Below are 18,546 nucleotides of genomic sequence, written 5' to 3' on the forward strand. Positions count from 1 at the left end.
AAAATAATCTATTTTTGAAATAATATGAATATTTTATAAAATAAATAAATGTATTTGCGATTTAATGATTTATTTGTTATTATATGATTTATTATTGCTATTTGTTAAATGATGAAAATAAGTTTCTCAATATGTAGCATCATATATTTATAGATATTATTATTGTTTTTTACGAAAACAATTATTATGATTATTATTATTAGATTGTGAATATATTTTATACAAAAATCTATAATGATGTGCAAGAAAACATAAAATATTCAAAACATAGAACGTATTATGATATTTGAAAAATAAGACAAATTATTATTATTTCCATATTTTTAATCGTATTTATAAATATTTTATTTGCGTAAACATTTGCAGTCTAATTATTATATTATTGTTCAATATTTCAGATGTTATTTCAAGAACAAATTTTCAATTATGTTCAATATATTTTTATCTCAAATATTTGTTATTTAAAATTATTCAATTGATAAAATAAAAAATATAAAATCAATTAAAGTACATTTCTTATTGATATATATTATAAATATTGATTAAAATAATTATTTTTAAATTATTATATGAAATAAATTTTTATCAATTCTAATTTGATATTTCATTTTGTTTCTTAATTTTTCTATTCATTTTCATTAAATTGTGAATAACTCTAAGTCTCGTTATATGTTTACGATATTCTGCAAATATCTGGATTAAATTTTTAGTTATATTGTTTATTAGTCAAAGTATAATTTGGAATATGCATCGGTGATTTAATAGTCCAATTAAAATAAAAGTTAAATACAAGCGACAAATAGAACAAATTTATTTTTAAGAATCAAATAAAACTGTTAACTTTTATAAAAAAAATTTTTTTATTAAACTTTTATTAAATTTCTTTTCTGTTTTAAGTTAACTTTGTACATTAATATTTTATTGTTGAAGTTCAGTTTTAATAATTATTTTATGATTAATAAAATTCTAAAGAATTCTAAATTAATATATTCATGAGATATCTTTAGAGAATTAATTCTAAAAATCAAAAAATACACATAAAAATATACATTTATTGTTTTTGTACATAATATACATATAGTATACATAGTATAAAATTTTAATTTATCCTAATATTTATTTATCTATATTTTGAAATGTATTATTAATTAGCTTAATATTTTATAGACAAGAATGTACATCAATTGATTTCGTGTTATTTTTTTTTTTTATATAATTTTTATAAGATATATAAAAAATATATCTTAAAAATATATTAAATATAATAGAATTTTAAGATCATTTTTAAGGAAAGAAATAGATTCAGTTCTTACTATAGAAAAAATTTCTTATAATTTCAACAAAATTTATTCTCAACCTATTCTTATATTCATTAACGACTTGCAATACGCATCATGGAGCAGCTTGGTTTGCATTTACTTTTAAGCATTGGAAATGTCCAGTTCCTTCCATTTCGACTATGATGCATCGTAAGCATCATAGTCATAAATTGCATTTTTCAAAAGAATATGCGGATTTCTGGGAAAGCTCATATAGAACAAAACGATTGCTTATGTTATATTTGGGTTATGGGGTGTGGCATATTAGCAAGCCTCCTGAGAGTTTTATCATTGTCGGTTCGTCTATATACATACTGTGATACTTTTCTTAGTAAAACTTCGATTACATTACTGTATTAATAAATTATACGTAAAAAAATGAATAAAATAGAATGTAAAGTTAACTAGATATAAATATGTCATCTTTGCATTGCAATTTTTTCTGCGAGTATTTTATTGTTTATATTCGTTTTGATTTTTATATATGTGTACTTTTAGATATACGGTTTTTTAATTTATAAATTTGATTACAATAATAATTAGTGTATTAGAAAATCTGTTTTACTACTATATTAGTAAAACAATAATTTTATAGAAAATATTGCGAATAGATATTAATTTATTATATAGATTATAATGAGTTATACATATGGAATAATTTTTCTATTAATATAATATTACTTCGAAAGAATAAAATCTATTCTTAAAGTTTCAATATTATTTTCGATTTTTAAAATATATTTTTACAATAGCACGAGTTAAAATTGAATTTTAAATTATAAAATATTCAAATTTTAATGCTATTAAAAAAAATATTTCCAAGCAAAATTATATAAAATATGAAAAAAATTATAAAAGTTTAAAAGTTGATTTCACGGAAGAGAAAAAAGAAGAAAGATCACAGAAGAGATTTTCCATCGAAAGATAAATTATGTATCTATGTAATCTATTTATGTTCTATATATCATCATATTATTTTCACTTCTAGTATCATTTTAAACAATCGCAAAAAAAAACTCATATTGAAAAGATCATTTATACAAATAAGTAAGGATTACTTTTTTCTTATTGTTTTTTTAAATTTTTATATCTAATAATATCATTACTAAACAACAATTATTCCAAACCAAACTTTTTTTATAAATAACATAAATAATTTTAAAACTTTTTAGATTTTACGAGTCAAAAATAGATATGTAATATTATTATGTAAATAGATAAAAAATTTAAAAAATTCTAATTTTAATATCATTTAAATATTAATAATATACGAAGGAAATTAGAAATTAGAAATTAGAAGTCTTAAGAAATCGATATTTCCTGTAAAAAAATTATTAGTGATATTGGAAGTGATATTTATTTGTTTATATGTTTATTTAAGTATATACTTATTAGTTTAATCTAAGATGTATGTATTTATATAATATATAAGTATAAATTGTTATACATAATGATATTCATTTACATTCAAGATATATTTATCTGCAAAATTTTTAAATAAAATAATTATTGATTCCAATGAACATAATTTAGAAAACCATTCATAATTATCCGAGTTGCAAACTTTCTGTCTCTATTTTGTATATAATAAAATTTCGTTTATATGAATTTGAACTCATAGGATAAATAACTTCATATAATTAAGTTTTTCATATAATAGAAATTCATCTAATTCCTTTTATTAGTTTTTTCATTCATTCATGTTCATCAACGGATTTCACGAAATATTTTTTCCAAATACATAATAGAAATTCGATTAATAATAAAAGTTCAAGTAATCAAATATTATTTAAAATTTTATATATAAATATAAATGGATTATTTTATTACATTTTTCATTTTATTGCACTTTCTTGATTTTTATATTTTATTTTTATATTTTTTATATCTTTGGCAAAAAAATTATTTATTTCAATGTAATAAAATAATAATAAAAAACAATATTGAAAGTAACTACCATTTTTTTTTTTTTAAATTTTAAAATTCATTTTCAGTTTAAGATATAATTATTTGATATTTCATCTGTGTTTGCTCTGAATCTACTATTTTTATTAAGACGATTCATTATTACTAAAAATGAATATTTTTTTTACAGTTTTCAAATTATTGATTTTAATTATCGATTATTGATAAAAATTAATATAACAGATTATTGATAAAAAATAATCATTGGTAATTGTGAAAAATTTTGCAATTAGGTTTTCAAATTGTTATTTCGATGTGATCTTCTTACACGTTCTTATAACGATTCAAAGCATTCGAAACCGTTTCCTTAAAACCATGATTTTTTGTTACATCATTGTTACAATAAGTATACAATACGAGTATACGCATAAATACTGACAACGATTAAAATTCTCGTAAACAGAGGGACATATGTCTGCATTGTATCGCATGAAAACAAAGAATCTTCATCTATCGATGGAGAGACTTAACGAAGATTACGAATATAGAGAACAAAAGCTAAGAGGTAAAGAGGTATAACGATGATTTGAAATTCAAAGATCCTCGATACGTTTCTATATATCAGTTGATAACGAATTGTCGGATCGAATTGAAATAGCTTGTAACAAACAAGAACATGTGACGCGACGCGCAATGCAAATAGTAAATACAAAAAATCGATATTGTTGAAGCAACTTGAAATAATTAAGAAAATTTCGTCTTTCAATGATCAAAATTTTGAGAAAGGCTACTAATGATTTGAATAATATTCATATCGTTATTATTAATAATAATTAGAGAGCTAGAAAAAATTTGAAATAAACAGGATTCGAAAAAAATTGAAATAACTTGTGACAAAATATTAAAAATTAAAATGCATTTTAATGAAAAAATTTTTAGTGAATATCATGATTTACTTATATTTTCTCATAGAATTGTTAAAAGTAGATACAATTCTTTAATATAATCTGTTTGTAATAAATATAAAACTCTCAAGATTATTTACAATTGTATATTCTTTATCAGTATGGCACAATTTTAAGATAGATATTTTTTAAAATTAAATAATAATTTATAGAAATTTATTTATTTATTAATAATATGTAATATCATTTCTCTTTTTAATAGAGTATGAATGATTTCAATCATGATTTATATAAAATTTTTTTTTAATCTTAAAATAAATATTAAAAAACTGAAATATTCTCATAACTATTTTATAATTACTTAAAAATAATACTTTTCAAAATACTATTTCATTTAATATCTAAATTATAGATAAATAGGTCAGTATTATTTCTATTCTAATTGTGCATAAAATATTTATGTATTTTTTATTTAATCGAAATGCAATAAATATCAGAACTTTTTCTTTCTTATTTCTTAAGCATTGAAAATAGATATATTTTTTTTTAAATTATTACGTTATATATAATAAAACAATGATCACAATACTTAAGGAGCATGTATTCTATTAAAATTAAAAATTGTTGAAGTATAATTATTTGAAATACTACTTTTTTTTTTTACATTTCAATGAAATATTCATTTTATTAAAATATTATTTATATAAATTAATATTAAAATATATATTTGAAATACTATATTTTTATATACTACTACTTCAAGATATTATTTTCAAAATTCTAAATTCAAAGAAATATAAAAAAATTTATCTTTATTTAAAAAATTTATTTTTCTCAATTTGATAAATGATTAATAATGAAAAATTAACATTCATCAAACAATGAATCCGAATACAATTCAAAGTTTATCTCAAATTAGCATAATATTGATTCAACGAACATTTTAAACATCAATCGTTCTCTTTTTTTTACTTTCTTATTGCTCTTCCGGTTCTCCCCATCATTTCGATTATGAATTGATAGTTACAGAAAAGAGGCGCGGATCGCTTTTAAAGCTGGTGTTGATTAACGATTTCAAATCTGCACGCGATGTATTCGAAGTTCATATTTCATTGAACTTGCAAGCAATCGTACGATTCGTCGTTGTTATTTCACTGCATTCGAGTGAAAATGTTTCATCAGTCGAATGCAGAGTTTCTTTTTGTTCCCAATGAAACAATTCTGAAAATGATAAATGACAAATGTAATATTTAACATTCGAGTGAAAATGCTTCAAAGTCGAATTTCTTTTTGTTTTCAATGATAACTTTAAAGTGTGATAAATAATAAATATAATGAGGGATAAATTTCATTCGGATTAGAACATATATACATATATACAAAGAGTCATAAAAATCCTATGAAAGCTCAAACTAATCATCACTATAAATCATGTTATCAAAATCAACAATAATTCTATTTTATATGAAAAAAATTATTAATATATAAATTATAATGTAATAAATTATATTTTTTTTAAATATAACTTTGTAATGATATGAACAAAATTTTAAATCATAAAATAATTAAGTTTTATTTTATTATTTTATTGTAAAAAATATTTTTAGATAAAATTTTGTACAAAACACAACAAAAATGATGAAAATTTAAAAATTGATTTTAGGTACTCAAAGAAAAATTTTCGTCGAAAAATAAATTATTTCATACACATACCATTAAAAAACCATATTTTACATATATATAAATTTCTGGTAAATCAAATTTTTTAAGATTGATGAATTTCTTTATAAAATAATGTATGTTTTGTAATGTTAGATTTTAACTATATATAATTTTTTACTAAATAGCTTGATATATATTTTAATATACATATAAAATACATAATTGATTTGAAATTATAAAAAAATTATTCTGAAGAAATTTTTTTTTTTCAAAAATTTCTTTTCATATTAAATTTTTAATATGAGCAAACTACAAAAATATATTTTGATATCTTACTATTTTGCATATTACAAATGTTTTGCATCTTAATAAAAAAAAATGTATGCACATATATATATGTTAAATATTGCTTTTATATCTATCTGTTGTATTCGATTGCGATCACAGATGATTATGATAAGATATTCCATATTCATAAATTATATTAGTTTTATATTAGTTATAATTATATTAGTTTTTTTGATAAACAGTGATTTTCAAAATTCACTGTTTATCAAAGTTTGATGTTTTTAAACATATAATTTCCGTACTTGGATAAAATGAAATATAAATATTTAAAATGATTCAGATTTGTAAATACAAATATAATGAACTTGATTTTACAATAAAAATAAATTGTTTATCTTATAGAATCCATCCATAAACTAATTTTTTTTTATTTTTTCTTCATTCATTGAAATTCGATCGATTCTTTTATTTATTTTTTTCCATTATAAATATATTTGTGAAATATTTTTGAAAAATCGATTCTGACAGATCAAAACACATGCAAAAATTGATATTTAAAAATCTGGATTAAAGCTTACTTATATCTTGATTGAAAATATTTAAATAATAATAAAAATTTAAATTTTTATAAGAAGAAATAAAATCAAAATAAAGATTTTATTTAATCAAATCTTCAATAATTCTCCACGAATATATTAATATTATATATATTATATATATTAATATATTATACATCAATACTTAAATTCATGAAATGTAATTCTTTTAAAATTTTTAAAAGTTTAAAAAAAACATTAATATTTATTTAATATAAATTGAATTATAATATAAATCCATTATTAAGATTTAATAATTTATGATAATTATAATTAATAGAAATAATAACGCTCTTATAAAATAATTTCAAATAGGACTATCTTTTATATTTTACAATATATATCTTTTAATTTTTTAATTTATAATTAATTTTGAAATATAACAATTAGTAATATTTTAATATTAAAAATAACATATTATTTTATATATATCTTCATAATTAATTTCTAATAATTAAATATTTTTTAAAACTTTTAAAAAATTGTTTAATATTTAATGTCTCTTTAGATAAAATATAATATTCTTAAAAAAATTTTTTTGAATTTATTCATTAAAAACATCAATCGATGTATCATGTATCACTTTTCGTATCTCTTGTTTACATTAGAAACATTCCTAGCTCGATTAAATTCGAAAAGTGTGATGTCTCGATATACGCGGCTGGTTAATTATTATTCAACCATTCGGAAAGTATTACGTTCACGCGTGTATACGTGCGCGTGCATGCGGGTTTCAAACGTTAATTGGCCACATGTACATTCGTGTGTGCAACCGTCTCGGGATTAGCGCGTTCCTATCCACACTCCGTCTTATCGAGCGCACAGTGAACTCGCATCGGCGGTATCCATGTTCATCGACATCACGGAACACGCGGTATCGTGCGTTCGTCGACTGAGAATTTGCACGCGAATGGGAAATCGTTCTTGCGTTCCCGTGAACCTTCGATAAACGTGTCACGTTCCGATTACGTTTCATTGCTTTTCGAATCCTTGATATTCTAAAGGTAGATACGAATGAATATACTAGAATTGTTGATTATTGATATTTATTGATAAATTTCAATTCGACATAGTGACATTATTAAAATAACGATAATCGATAAAAATAACTGAAATTCAATTTTTTTTTATTCAAAATTGTTTATATATAACTATATAACAATAACTATAATAAATATAATTATATATAATTATTATATAGTTATGTTAATTATAGATATTTCATTGAATTTTTATTTATTTAAAATAAATCATTAATATGGCTAAAAATAGCTGAAAGGAATGATATTATCGATAGATATATCAAAAATTATCAATAAAATATTGATAATCGATAATTACAAGTTTAGAGTATACGTACAATCGATTTTTAGAGTTTTTAGCTCTTTTTTAATATCTTTTAAATCGCGAAGAAAATTAGCAGATTTATAAATTCATTTATTTTTCAAATCGTAAAATAACAAAGATCGATTATTCAATTCTATATTCATTCCATCTCCTACGAGTGTTTTTCCACTATTAAATTACTACTTTGCATGTTCCGTGTTACCATAAGATTCACAATTAGCGCATGCGTTTGAGGTTTCGTAATTAATCGAGAATGTATACTTACCAAAGAGATTGGTTAAGAAACAGACTTTTAGACTTGCGAAACTTGAATCTGAAACTTTGTGAGGTCTCAAAACCTGATTTATTTTTTTTCTCTTTTCTTTTTTTAAAGTAGTAATTATCTACTTATTTTATTAAAAATTAAAATATTAACAAATTTTGATTTTTGAAATTTTTCAAAGTTTAGATAGCTACCAATGATAACGACAATCATTTTCTCGAAAAATTAAATATTTGTTTTTTTAAATAAATTATAGTAATGAAATTATATCATGAATTTAAAGATACAAATTCTATTTATTATTATTTTTAAATAAAAATAAATTAATATCGTAGTTAAAAATTATTTATTATATATATATTTATTATATTTTTAAGATTTCAAAAGTATCATAAAAATATTAAATTACAAGAATTTAACTATAATTAGAATTTTTAAACATTGAAACTTTTTGAATTTCTAAAAGATTCAAAGTATGATCTATTTTTAATAACAATCATTGTAATTATATAAATGAATTTATTTAGAACAATGTTTTCTGTATTTGTATATTGTATATTTTTACACGTACATATTTGCAAATTAGACTATGGTTATAGAAATGAATTTTTATGGATGCCACTTTACAAATCTAGTTTAGTATTTCCTAATCATTTGGGTTAATGGCGCATTTCAAAACTAGTTAAATAATTATAGATATATAATTTTTAGGATAGAAAATTTTATTTACTTCAATTATATTGATATAATATCTTTTAATACTTATTATTATTTATATATATTATATTTATATATTATTTATATATTTAAATATTTGAATTATTTATTATTTAAAATAAATTTAAAAAAGATATCAATACATACAAACATTTATATTATCAGCATTTCGAGCTGAATAATTTTTTATGTAATGTAAATTTTAATTATTTATTATTATTTTAATTGCTTTAATTTAAAAAATAAACTTTAATCAAAATCTTTATATCAACTTTTGTGTTCATTTTCTAAAATTGTAAAATCTAAAACTAAAAAGTGTTCCACAAAGATAATATCCTGTACGTGATATCATTTTTATCAATATAATTTATTGTACTGTAACTAATATTTCTTTCATTTGTCGTTTCTTTTTTTTTATTTTTCTTTTCTCAGATCAGATTATAATAGTAACAAAAATTAATAACAATAAAAAAATATTTAAATTAAAATCAAAATATTTTTCACATTTTTAATATTATATGTTCTTGTTCGTTATATTTCTGCAAAATTTAATATTTTTGTATGTCTCTTAATTATTAATGATTTTAGAAGTTCTTTTTCAAGTTTTAAATTGTTTTTTTTTGTCTTTAATAATATTTTTACATTTTTTATATTTTTATTAACTTTAACTTTTATTGCATTTTATTATTCTATGAAAGTTCATTCTAATATCGCTTTTAAAATTACATTTTTCTTTGGAGTATTTATAGCTTTCGAATGTCAATTAGAATGTTACCTCATTTTTCTTTATTCTTTAAATAATTACTCTCTTCTTAATGTACGTGATATGTCAGCCTGAGAAATTTATTTTCTTACAAGTTATTGATTATTTTTATTTCAGTTTTACTTAGTTTGTATTTATGAGATATTTTCTGTGTATTATTAATAATAGAACTAATAATTTTCATAGGATATTGTATATCGTCTCCTTTATATCAGAATCATATAAATTCTTACTATAAATAAAAACATAAAATAACTATCATTTTTATTTTAACAATAAAAAAATGTTTTTTTATTGTAAAATTGAAGTTTGAAATAAATATTGATATTTCAATATTTTTAATATTTTATCAAAAATCTTAATAAATATTTTTTAATATTTTATATATAAAATATAAATTAAAAATTATCGAAAAAAAGTTTCTTTCGTGCATTTAAAATGAAAAGAGCGATATAGAAAAATTATTTAATATATATAATATTGCATATATTTATAAGATATTTTTTAGAATTTTATAATATATATTTTATGAACTAATATATTTATATGTTAATATATTTTTAGAAAAAACTGAAAATTCGAAAAATTAAAGATTTTATTTATTTTTATTTGTTTATATTTTATTATATTATTATATATATTTTATATTTTAATTATTTATTTATTTTTAATTATTGAATTATAAATATAAGAATTGGATGTAACGAGAAAATAGATAGATTTTTTTAATTTTATCTTTGTTTCACTTTGTGCAACAAATTCAATTGCTATTAACTTAATAAATAAATCTTAATCGATATTTTTATACTAATTTTTGCATTTGTTTTAATTTCTAAAATTGATTTTCTAAATGTATTTCACAAATATATTAACATTATATAATGACATTATATAATATAAATATATTAACATTATATATTGTATATAAGTTTATTATATAAAACAAATAATCATATAATAAATAAATAAATAAAGTGAATTCTTAAGTAAAATATAATCCCTAATTTTTACATATCATCAATAATAAAAAAATTTAGCATTTATTATAAATAAACAGATATATGTATATAGTTAAAATTTAATATATAATATAATAAAATTTTTTAAGTTTTTTTTATTAAATCAAACAAAAATCAAAACATATATTTTTGTATTTATTAAAAAAACTGTTAGATACAAGATATTAATATACTCATGGGATATCTTCAAAAATTAATTCCAGAGATTAAAACAAAATTTGATATATAAAAATATTGGTCGATATATAATAAAATCTCACTCTATTTGCTTCATTAACTTAAATTGCTTATATAATTTTTAATCAATCTTTCAAAGAGGAATATATTAATATATGCATGCTCTTTTTATTACAATCTATGTAATATGTCTAAAATATAGGTTGTAATCTGATTTGCTTAAGAATTCTTAATTTTAAACTAGACACAAAAATTCTATTGTATTCGAGCTTGCTAATATTGATATATTGTTATAATTACTGTATAGACACAAAAAACTGCAGTGCAAAAAAGTATTAGCTGTTGTATTTCGTGATAGACAACCATTTAATCCTCGTAATCTATTTTTAATTTTATAAAATGATCGTACATGAAAAAAATGAGTTTTATCCCAGTTAAATTCACAGAATAACCTATTGTGAAATTCGTTCGATTGCACGCAAGTCGTATTATAGCCATAATATTATGCAAATACATTCGTTTTCGTACTGATATTCGATTAGATAGAAATAATATAGCAAAGTTTAAGCATAAAAATGTGTTCTTCGCATTCAGAAATTTTGAAAATGTCATTGCTATGATATGACATTACGATTGTTTCATTGTATTCTATTATAAAATGCGAAATGTCATGAAGTGTTACTCATGAATTTCATTAAAAATTCGAAAATAGAAATTTTAAAAATATTATATATGATAAAATTTACATACATACATACATATATATATATTATTATTATATATATATATTATTACATATTATATATATATATATATATATATTATATTACACATTATATATATATTAACAAAATTTTTATAAAATTATACAGAAAAATTAAAATGCTAAAAAAAATAAAAATAAAATTAAAATTTTTTTTTTAAATAATAGTAAAATATTATTATTAAATTATTAAACTATATTTATTAAATTGTTATATTATAAATTATAATAATTAAAAAATTTTTTTATGAACTTATGGAAACTTAATAATTTATAATTAATAAATTAATAGTTTCTTTTTATCAATTCAGAAATATTTTGATATTTGATAATAAATCTGGAGATTTTTTTATAAAACTTTTTATAAAAGTTTTAGAATTTGGCTTATAATAGATATTTAAATATTTATGTTACATATAATAACATATAATAAAAATAATTTATTAGATATAATAATTAAATTTTTATTTATATAATAATATAATATAATATATATTATATAATAAAATAATATATAATATATAATAATATATAGAATAAAATATAATATTAATTTCAAAAATATTTTCACATTTTTAATTATCATAAAACAAAAAATATGAAATCCATCATTTTGATGAATTCAATTCTTCTAATATCAAAACATAAAATCTCTAGATTAAAACATAAAAGGTAATTGTAACTCTGTACACTTTATGTAAATGAATAATTATTTCGATTATTTTGTTTAAAAAAGAAGATCAATACGAGAAAAGAAAATTAAGAAATATACTCATCGAAGTTGACCAAAGGATAATATCGATTTTTTGGTTGCATCGCAATCACGTGAGACCAGGGTTGCACGCGACATTGCGATATCACATCTCTTGATTACGGTCAAGTGCGAATGTCATCGGCTTAACCTTCACGTGGTAACATTCCTTCGAAAATTTATTCGAAAAATACACGATTTAATCGATACCTCGGTCAATGATCGATTTTAGTATTATTATTATATTTTAACATTTCTAAATAAAATCTAAATATATATAACGAGGTGAGAATCATTATGGAAATGAAATGATGCTAAGGTGATAAGATGAATAATGATAGGATGATTATTATGACGTACAAGATAAAATTTAAATCGAAAACATAATATTAAAATTATAAAAATTATAAATTATAAAAATAAAAAAAACTGTTCTTCTTCTCTAAATGTCAATTTATAAATGTTTTTCTTTTTTCTTCAAATGTTTTATATTTGATGAACATCACAATAATTCTCAATACGTTAAATTTTTTATATGCAAAATTATGATACTTAATCGATACACACAATAAATGTGTATGTATATAATATATATAATATATTGTCTATTTTTTTTTTGTACTGTTTAAAATATAAAATATAAAATATAAAATCGCGATAACTTGGTCAGTCAATGTTAACGATGTTAATTTAAGATCAATATAAATGTGCAAATTTTAGCATACAATGCTTCGTGATTGATTCGTGAACTAATAATATGACTTAGCGCGATCGAACGTATCAGTTAACGCGCGCATTTCTCGTCTTTGGGAATAATACCATAGACACGTGTTTAAAATAAATTACGAAATAAATTACGTGCAATAATAAAATTATTAGGAAAAAAAATTTATATAATTTTATTTGAATTTTTGTTTAATTTAAATATTTCTTGTTTAATTTAAATTATATCAAAGAGATTATTATCAAAGTTTTCTTTATTTCAATAGTCGATTATAAATTTAATAAATATAATTCTTTATAAAATAAAATTAATAATTTAATTGAATAGAAAAATTTCAATAAAAATAAACTTCATAATATCCGCTTTACTTACCGGAGGCAGGTGTCCTTATCGGTAACAGCAACAATAGAAGTAACCACATCATGATCTCGTTTAGCCAATTGTTATTTTGCACGATATTTTCCGAACACTCGAAATAATCTCCGATATTAATCTGTCCACATTCTTAAATTAGTATAAATTGACTCAAATAATACCTTTGTTATCTTTTGATTTGTTATTTTATAGTTTGCTTTGCTATTTTGCTTCGTTACTCGCGTGACGTGCACGCGTACATGCTTTTCAGCAGTGCGAACATTCGATAATGTGCCAAAACAAAACATAAAAAAGATCAATTTCTTCATTCCCTTGTGAAATTGCTTTCATATTGAAGAAATTCGAACGATTATCCATATAATGCGACAGCTAAATGTTTTAGAATTTCACAAAATTTGATCGACAATTTCCAAGATATATGCGAACGATTGATATAGATAAATAGAAAAAAAGCGTATTATTTTGATTATTAAAGCTTATTAAAAGTATTAAATATTATTAAAAATATATGTGTTAAGTAGCAGTTAATTGATCAATATCACGAAACACGTAACTCATATGTATAGCATTTCGAAAATAACAAAGTGGCATCTCGTTTTGCCAATGTCTTTTATGAACATTTGATTCTTTCACAGGAAAGCAAATAACTGAATAAAGAAGGAAGTGTAAATGGAAAGAATTGAACGATGCGTCGCGACGCCGAGACGCATCAAGCATAACTGAGAAGACTGTCGAACACCCGCCGTTATCAGGTACGATTCTCATCGAGTGCGCATGCGCGTACGCGTACGCACGTGTGCACACCCCCGAAGAATCGGGACAAACCGAGCAAGATAGCCGCTCAGGGAATAGGTGCGACCCTTCATGCGTTCTTTCCCATACGCTCGCTCTAATTATTCCTTCCCTCAACACTCTGACGCGCCTTCGTAATTCCAACTTTTCTTCCTATTATTATTTTTCCCGTTTCTCTTATTTACGTTTAGTTTTTTGACATTTTGATCAAAGATTGACATACTTTATCATTTTTTAACTTAATTGTTAAAAAGATTATTTCCGTTTTGTAGTTATATGTCTTTCTTACGATACCAAAAAAATATATCATACGATGAATATACTAACGATATTGAAGTTCTCTTTCACTTTTGTTTCGCTAATCTTTTTCGACAGTTCGAAAGCAACATTTCGTCGAGGGATGGAACCTCCCCTTTGATACGATAACAGAATGAGACATAGAACGCAGGACAAAGGGGTGCATTTCAATTGATCCGTCGCTATCGTTAGTAGAGTTCGTTGACCAACATTATCGTATATAGTGACGTGCACGCAAACTCTTTGAGGATACGCTGAGAATGTCCTTGAACATTGATCGTTTCTTCGTTACAATTATTTATGGTATTTAGCTTTTGTTTATTATTGTTAATTAAAATACAAATAAAATATTGTTAAGTAAAATCGATTATCTGAATTAATTAGATAACGATTTCGTTCGAATAAATAGTTTTTTGAATAATCATTCTGTAAGAATCAAATTTGTGGATAATATTTAACTGGAAAAGGATTTTAAATATAAATTACTTATTACATAAAATAATATATATTTAATAAATAACAAATACATATTAATGATCTACTAAATACTTTTTAAAATTTAATAAAAAAAATTTTATTTATATATTAATAAAAAAAATTATTAACTCTAACTTTTCAATCAGATTTTTTTCTTGAATGAATGTTGCTTAATGATATATCACTATTTCATTTTTATAAGAAACATAAATTGTATATTGTTTAATCCAATTTATTAATATTTGTTGTTTCTAAATTTCTAGAAAAAAATATTTATTATAAAATTATGTTTATTTATGTTTATTTGATGATTTTAATTCACTATTTTTAATATCATTAAATTAATTAATGATATAATGTATAAATTGAAAATTTTTTATATAAAATGTATAAATTTGTAAATTAAAATTCACATATTCATATACTTCATATCTATTTGTGATTCTGAAAAAATACTAAATAATTTAGTTTTACTATTAAAGAGACTGTAAAAAATCTATATTTTCTAATTTTAATATTTTTTTTCTTTTATTATTTATGATAAATGAAATTCATATATATTCATAAGCAATAATAGATTTAATTCTTTAGGAATCTGAAGTTAATAATCATTTTGTAATCTTTATGCTTTAAATATTAATTTTTTGAAATATTTATATTTAATTATATGTAATATATATAGAATAAGTATTATTTCATATTTTTTTAATATATTATTTTGTATATTCAAATTATTTTATTATTTGATAGCAATCTATATTTTTTTCAATAAGTGAAATGAAAAAAAATTCAATTGATTTTCTAGAATCATTTAATATATGTTTATATAATCATACAAATAGAATTTGTTCTATATTTTTTATTATTATTAATAATTTAGTTTTTTCTACTTCGCAAATAATTAACACATTGTTAAAAGTATTTTTAATGTTACAAACAAAATTTAAGAAGACATTTAATAATTGATTTTAATATATAACATATATTAGATTATTTTCACTTGGATTCAGTTATGAATTTAATTCATTAAATTGACTACATTTGTCTTATCTTATATTGATATGCTATAATATATATATATATAATGGTCTGCTATAATATATATATAATGAATAATAATTTTTTTTATTAATATTTTTTATTATTGATTTCTCAAATTAAAAAGAAATTTAAATCTTTTATTAATTCTTCATATATTTTATTTCTTTTATTTAATTTTGAAAATATTTAAAAATTGATTAATTATTTTTATGTGAAATTTTTCTGTATCATTAATTAAAATTTTTTTAATTAACATTTTTTTTAATTATTATTGATTTTTCATTTTCTATATTTAATAAATATATATATAAATACATTTAATAAATTAGTAACTTATATATATATATATATATATATATATATATATATACTTATATATATATATATATACTTATATATATATATATACTTATATATATATAACTTATATATATATATATATATATATATACTTATATATATATAACTTATATATATATATATATATATATATATATATATATACTTATATATATATATATATATACTTATATATATATAACTTATATATATATATATATATATATATATATACTTATATATATATATATATACTTATATATATATAACTTATATATATATATATATATATATATATAACTTATATATATATATATATATATATATATATATATATATAATGTAAAATATATATGAATATAAAATATAATATAAATATAATATAAAATGTAAAAAATATGTTACAGTTTATTATCTAATATAATGCAATTGTAGCACTTTTTGGGAATCCTATAATAGATGCTGATAACATGTCGAAATAAATTTGCTCATAACATCAATTATTGATATATGTCAATTTTTAAGAAACTTTACAATCATGCAAAATAAAAAAAAATCTAGTTATTTTATTTTAAAAAAAAAATCAATCTTTTTATCCAAATAATAATTTTTATTTAAATACTTTTAAATTGAAGATAATAAAAGATAAAAAAGATAAAATATTTAAAATAAAATATTATCGCTATTATTAGAACTTTTATTTAATTATTATTATTTACGAAAAAAAATTTTCATAAAGATCATTATTTTATTTTTTTTTTATATAAAATTAATCCTTTCCACTTCCATTCTTTCCATTCACTTTGAAAAAAAATTTTTTTTTTCAAATAAATAAAAATTTCTATTTTTATTTTAAATTCAATAATATAACACAATATATAATTATTATATTATATTATATTATATTTTAATTTTAAAATTTTTTATATATTTTCTTATATTCAATATTAATTTTTTAATTCCACTAGCAATAGCAATATTGATAATCTTTATGATAATATTTATATATGAAGTAATTATAATATTTGAAGTAATTATTATATTAAATTATAATTTCTAAAAAAATGTGAATAATGATTTAGTATTTTTTTTTTTTTACTAAGTTATTCGGTAATTAATTAAAAAAAATTAAATAAATGCATAACATAACATAACATTAGAAGAAATTATTAAAAAAAATATTAAAGCTCAATACTTCTTTGTCTAAAGTTTCATTATTTTCAATGAAATAAAAATAATAAAATTTTGAAAAAGCAAAACTAATAAAATCAGAAAAATATATTTAATATTATAAATTCTGAAACTTTAAATGAAAAAACATAAGATAATTATAACAAAAAAGTAAATTGAATAAACTTTTTTCAAATAAATGTAATATTTTATATAGAAAAAAAGACGATTTATGTTAAAAAAAAACAAAAAAATAATATCAAGTTGGAAATGAAAATTTTGACAAAATGGACGCAATAAAAAAAATTCATCTAATATAAATTATTTCCAAAAATTTGGTTATATTTACAGCTACATAAATGGAATAAATATACACATATAAACAGATGGAGCACGAAGAAATTTATTATTTTATTATATTTTTTTTATATTTTAGATTTCATTTCTAAAGCTTTATTAAAAACTGAAAATATCGATTATATTATATTATATATTATATAAAAATCTAGTATTATGCAATTAATCTCTATTAAGAATGAAATAATTTATTATAAATCTCAAATTTTAAATCTCATTTAAAAAATATTATTATAGCCACAAATTTTTTAAATAATAATTATTCTTTTAAAAATATATTTATTAGACAAACAAGACAATGCTATTTCTATCACAATGTCGCTGGCTCTCTCTATCTGCATTTTGTTTCGTTTAATACAAACTTTTATTACATATAACTTAATGAATAAACTTCAACTAACATTTTCATGTACTTTTTTATGCAATTTTTATATTTATTTTGATTTCTAAATTAAGAATTTTTTTAAAAATGTCTCAGAATTAACATTTACAAAACTAAA

At 19.4% G+C, this 18,546-nt stretch overlaps 1 protein-coding gene across 4 annotated transcripts in view; it reads right to left on the minus strand.

Moving 5' to 3' along the window:
- Positions 1-18,546, minus strand: part of LOC412667 (proto-oncogene tyrosine-protein kinase receptor Ret) — a 188,741-nt gene that overhangs the window by 54,321 nt on the left and 115,874 nt on the right. For 2 of the 4 annotated variants that reach the window (XM_006572141.3, XM_396123.7), the window contains exon 1: positions 13,571-14,298. The exons of the other annotated variants lie outside the window; for them this stretch is intronic. In XM_006572141.3, coding sequence (XP_006572204.2) covers positions 13,571-13,622 — 52 coding nt within the window. In that variant the 5' untranslated portion in view covers positions 13,623-14,298. Of the gene's footprint in view, positions 1-13,570; positions 14,299-18,546 lie in introns of those variants that run through there. 4 annotated transcript variants of the gene reach the window in all.

The sequence above is a fragment of the Apis mellifera genome, linkage group LG3, assembly GCF_003254395.2.
Source record: "Apis mellifera strain DH4 linkage group LG3, Amel_HAv3.1, whole genome shotgun sequence".
Taxonomy (NCBI): Eukaryota; Metazoa; Arthropoda; class Insecta; order Hymenoptera; family Apidae; genus Apis; species Apis mellifera.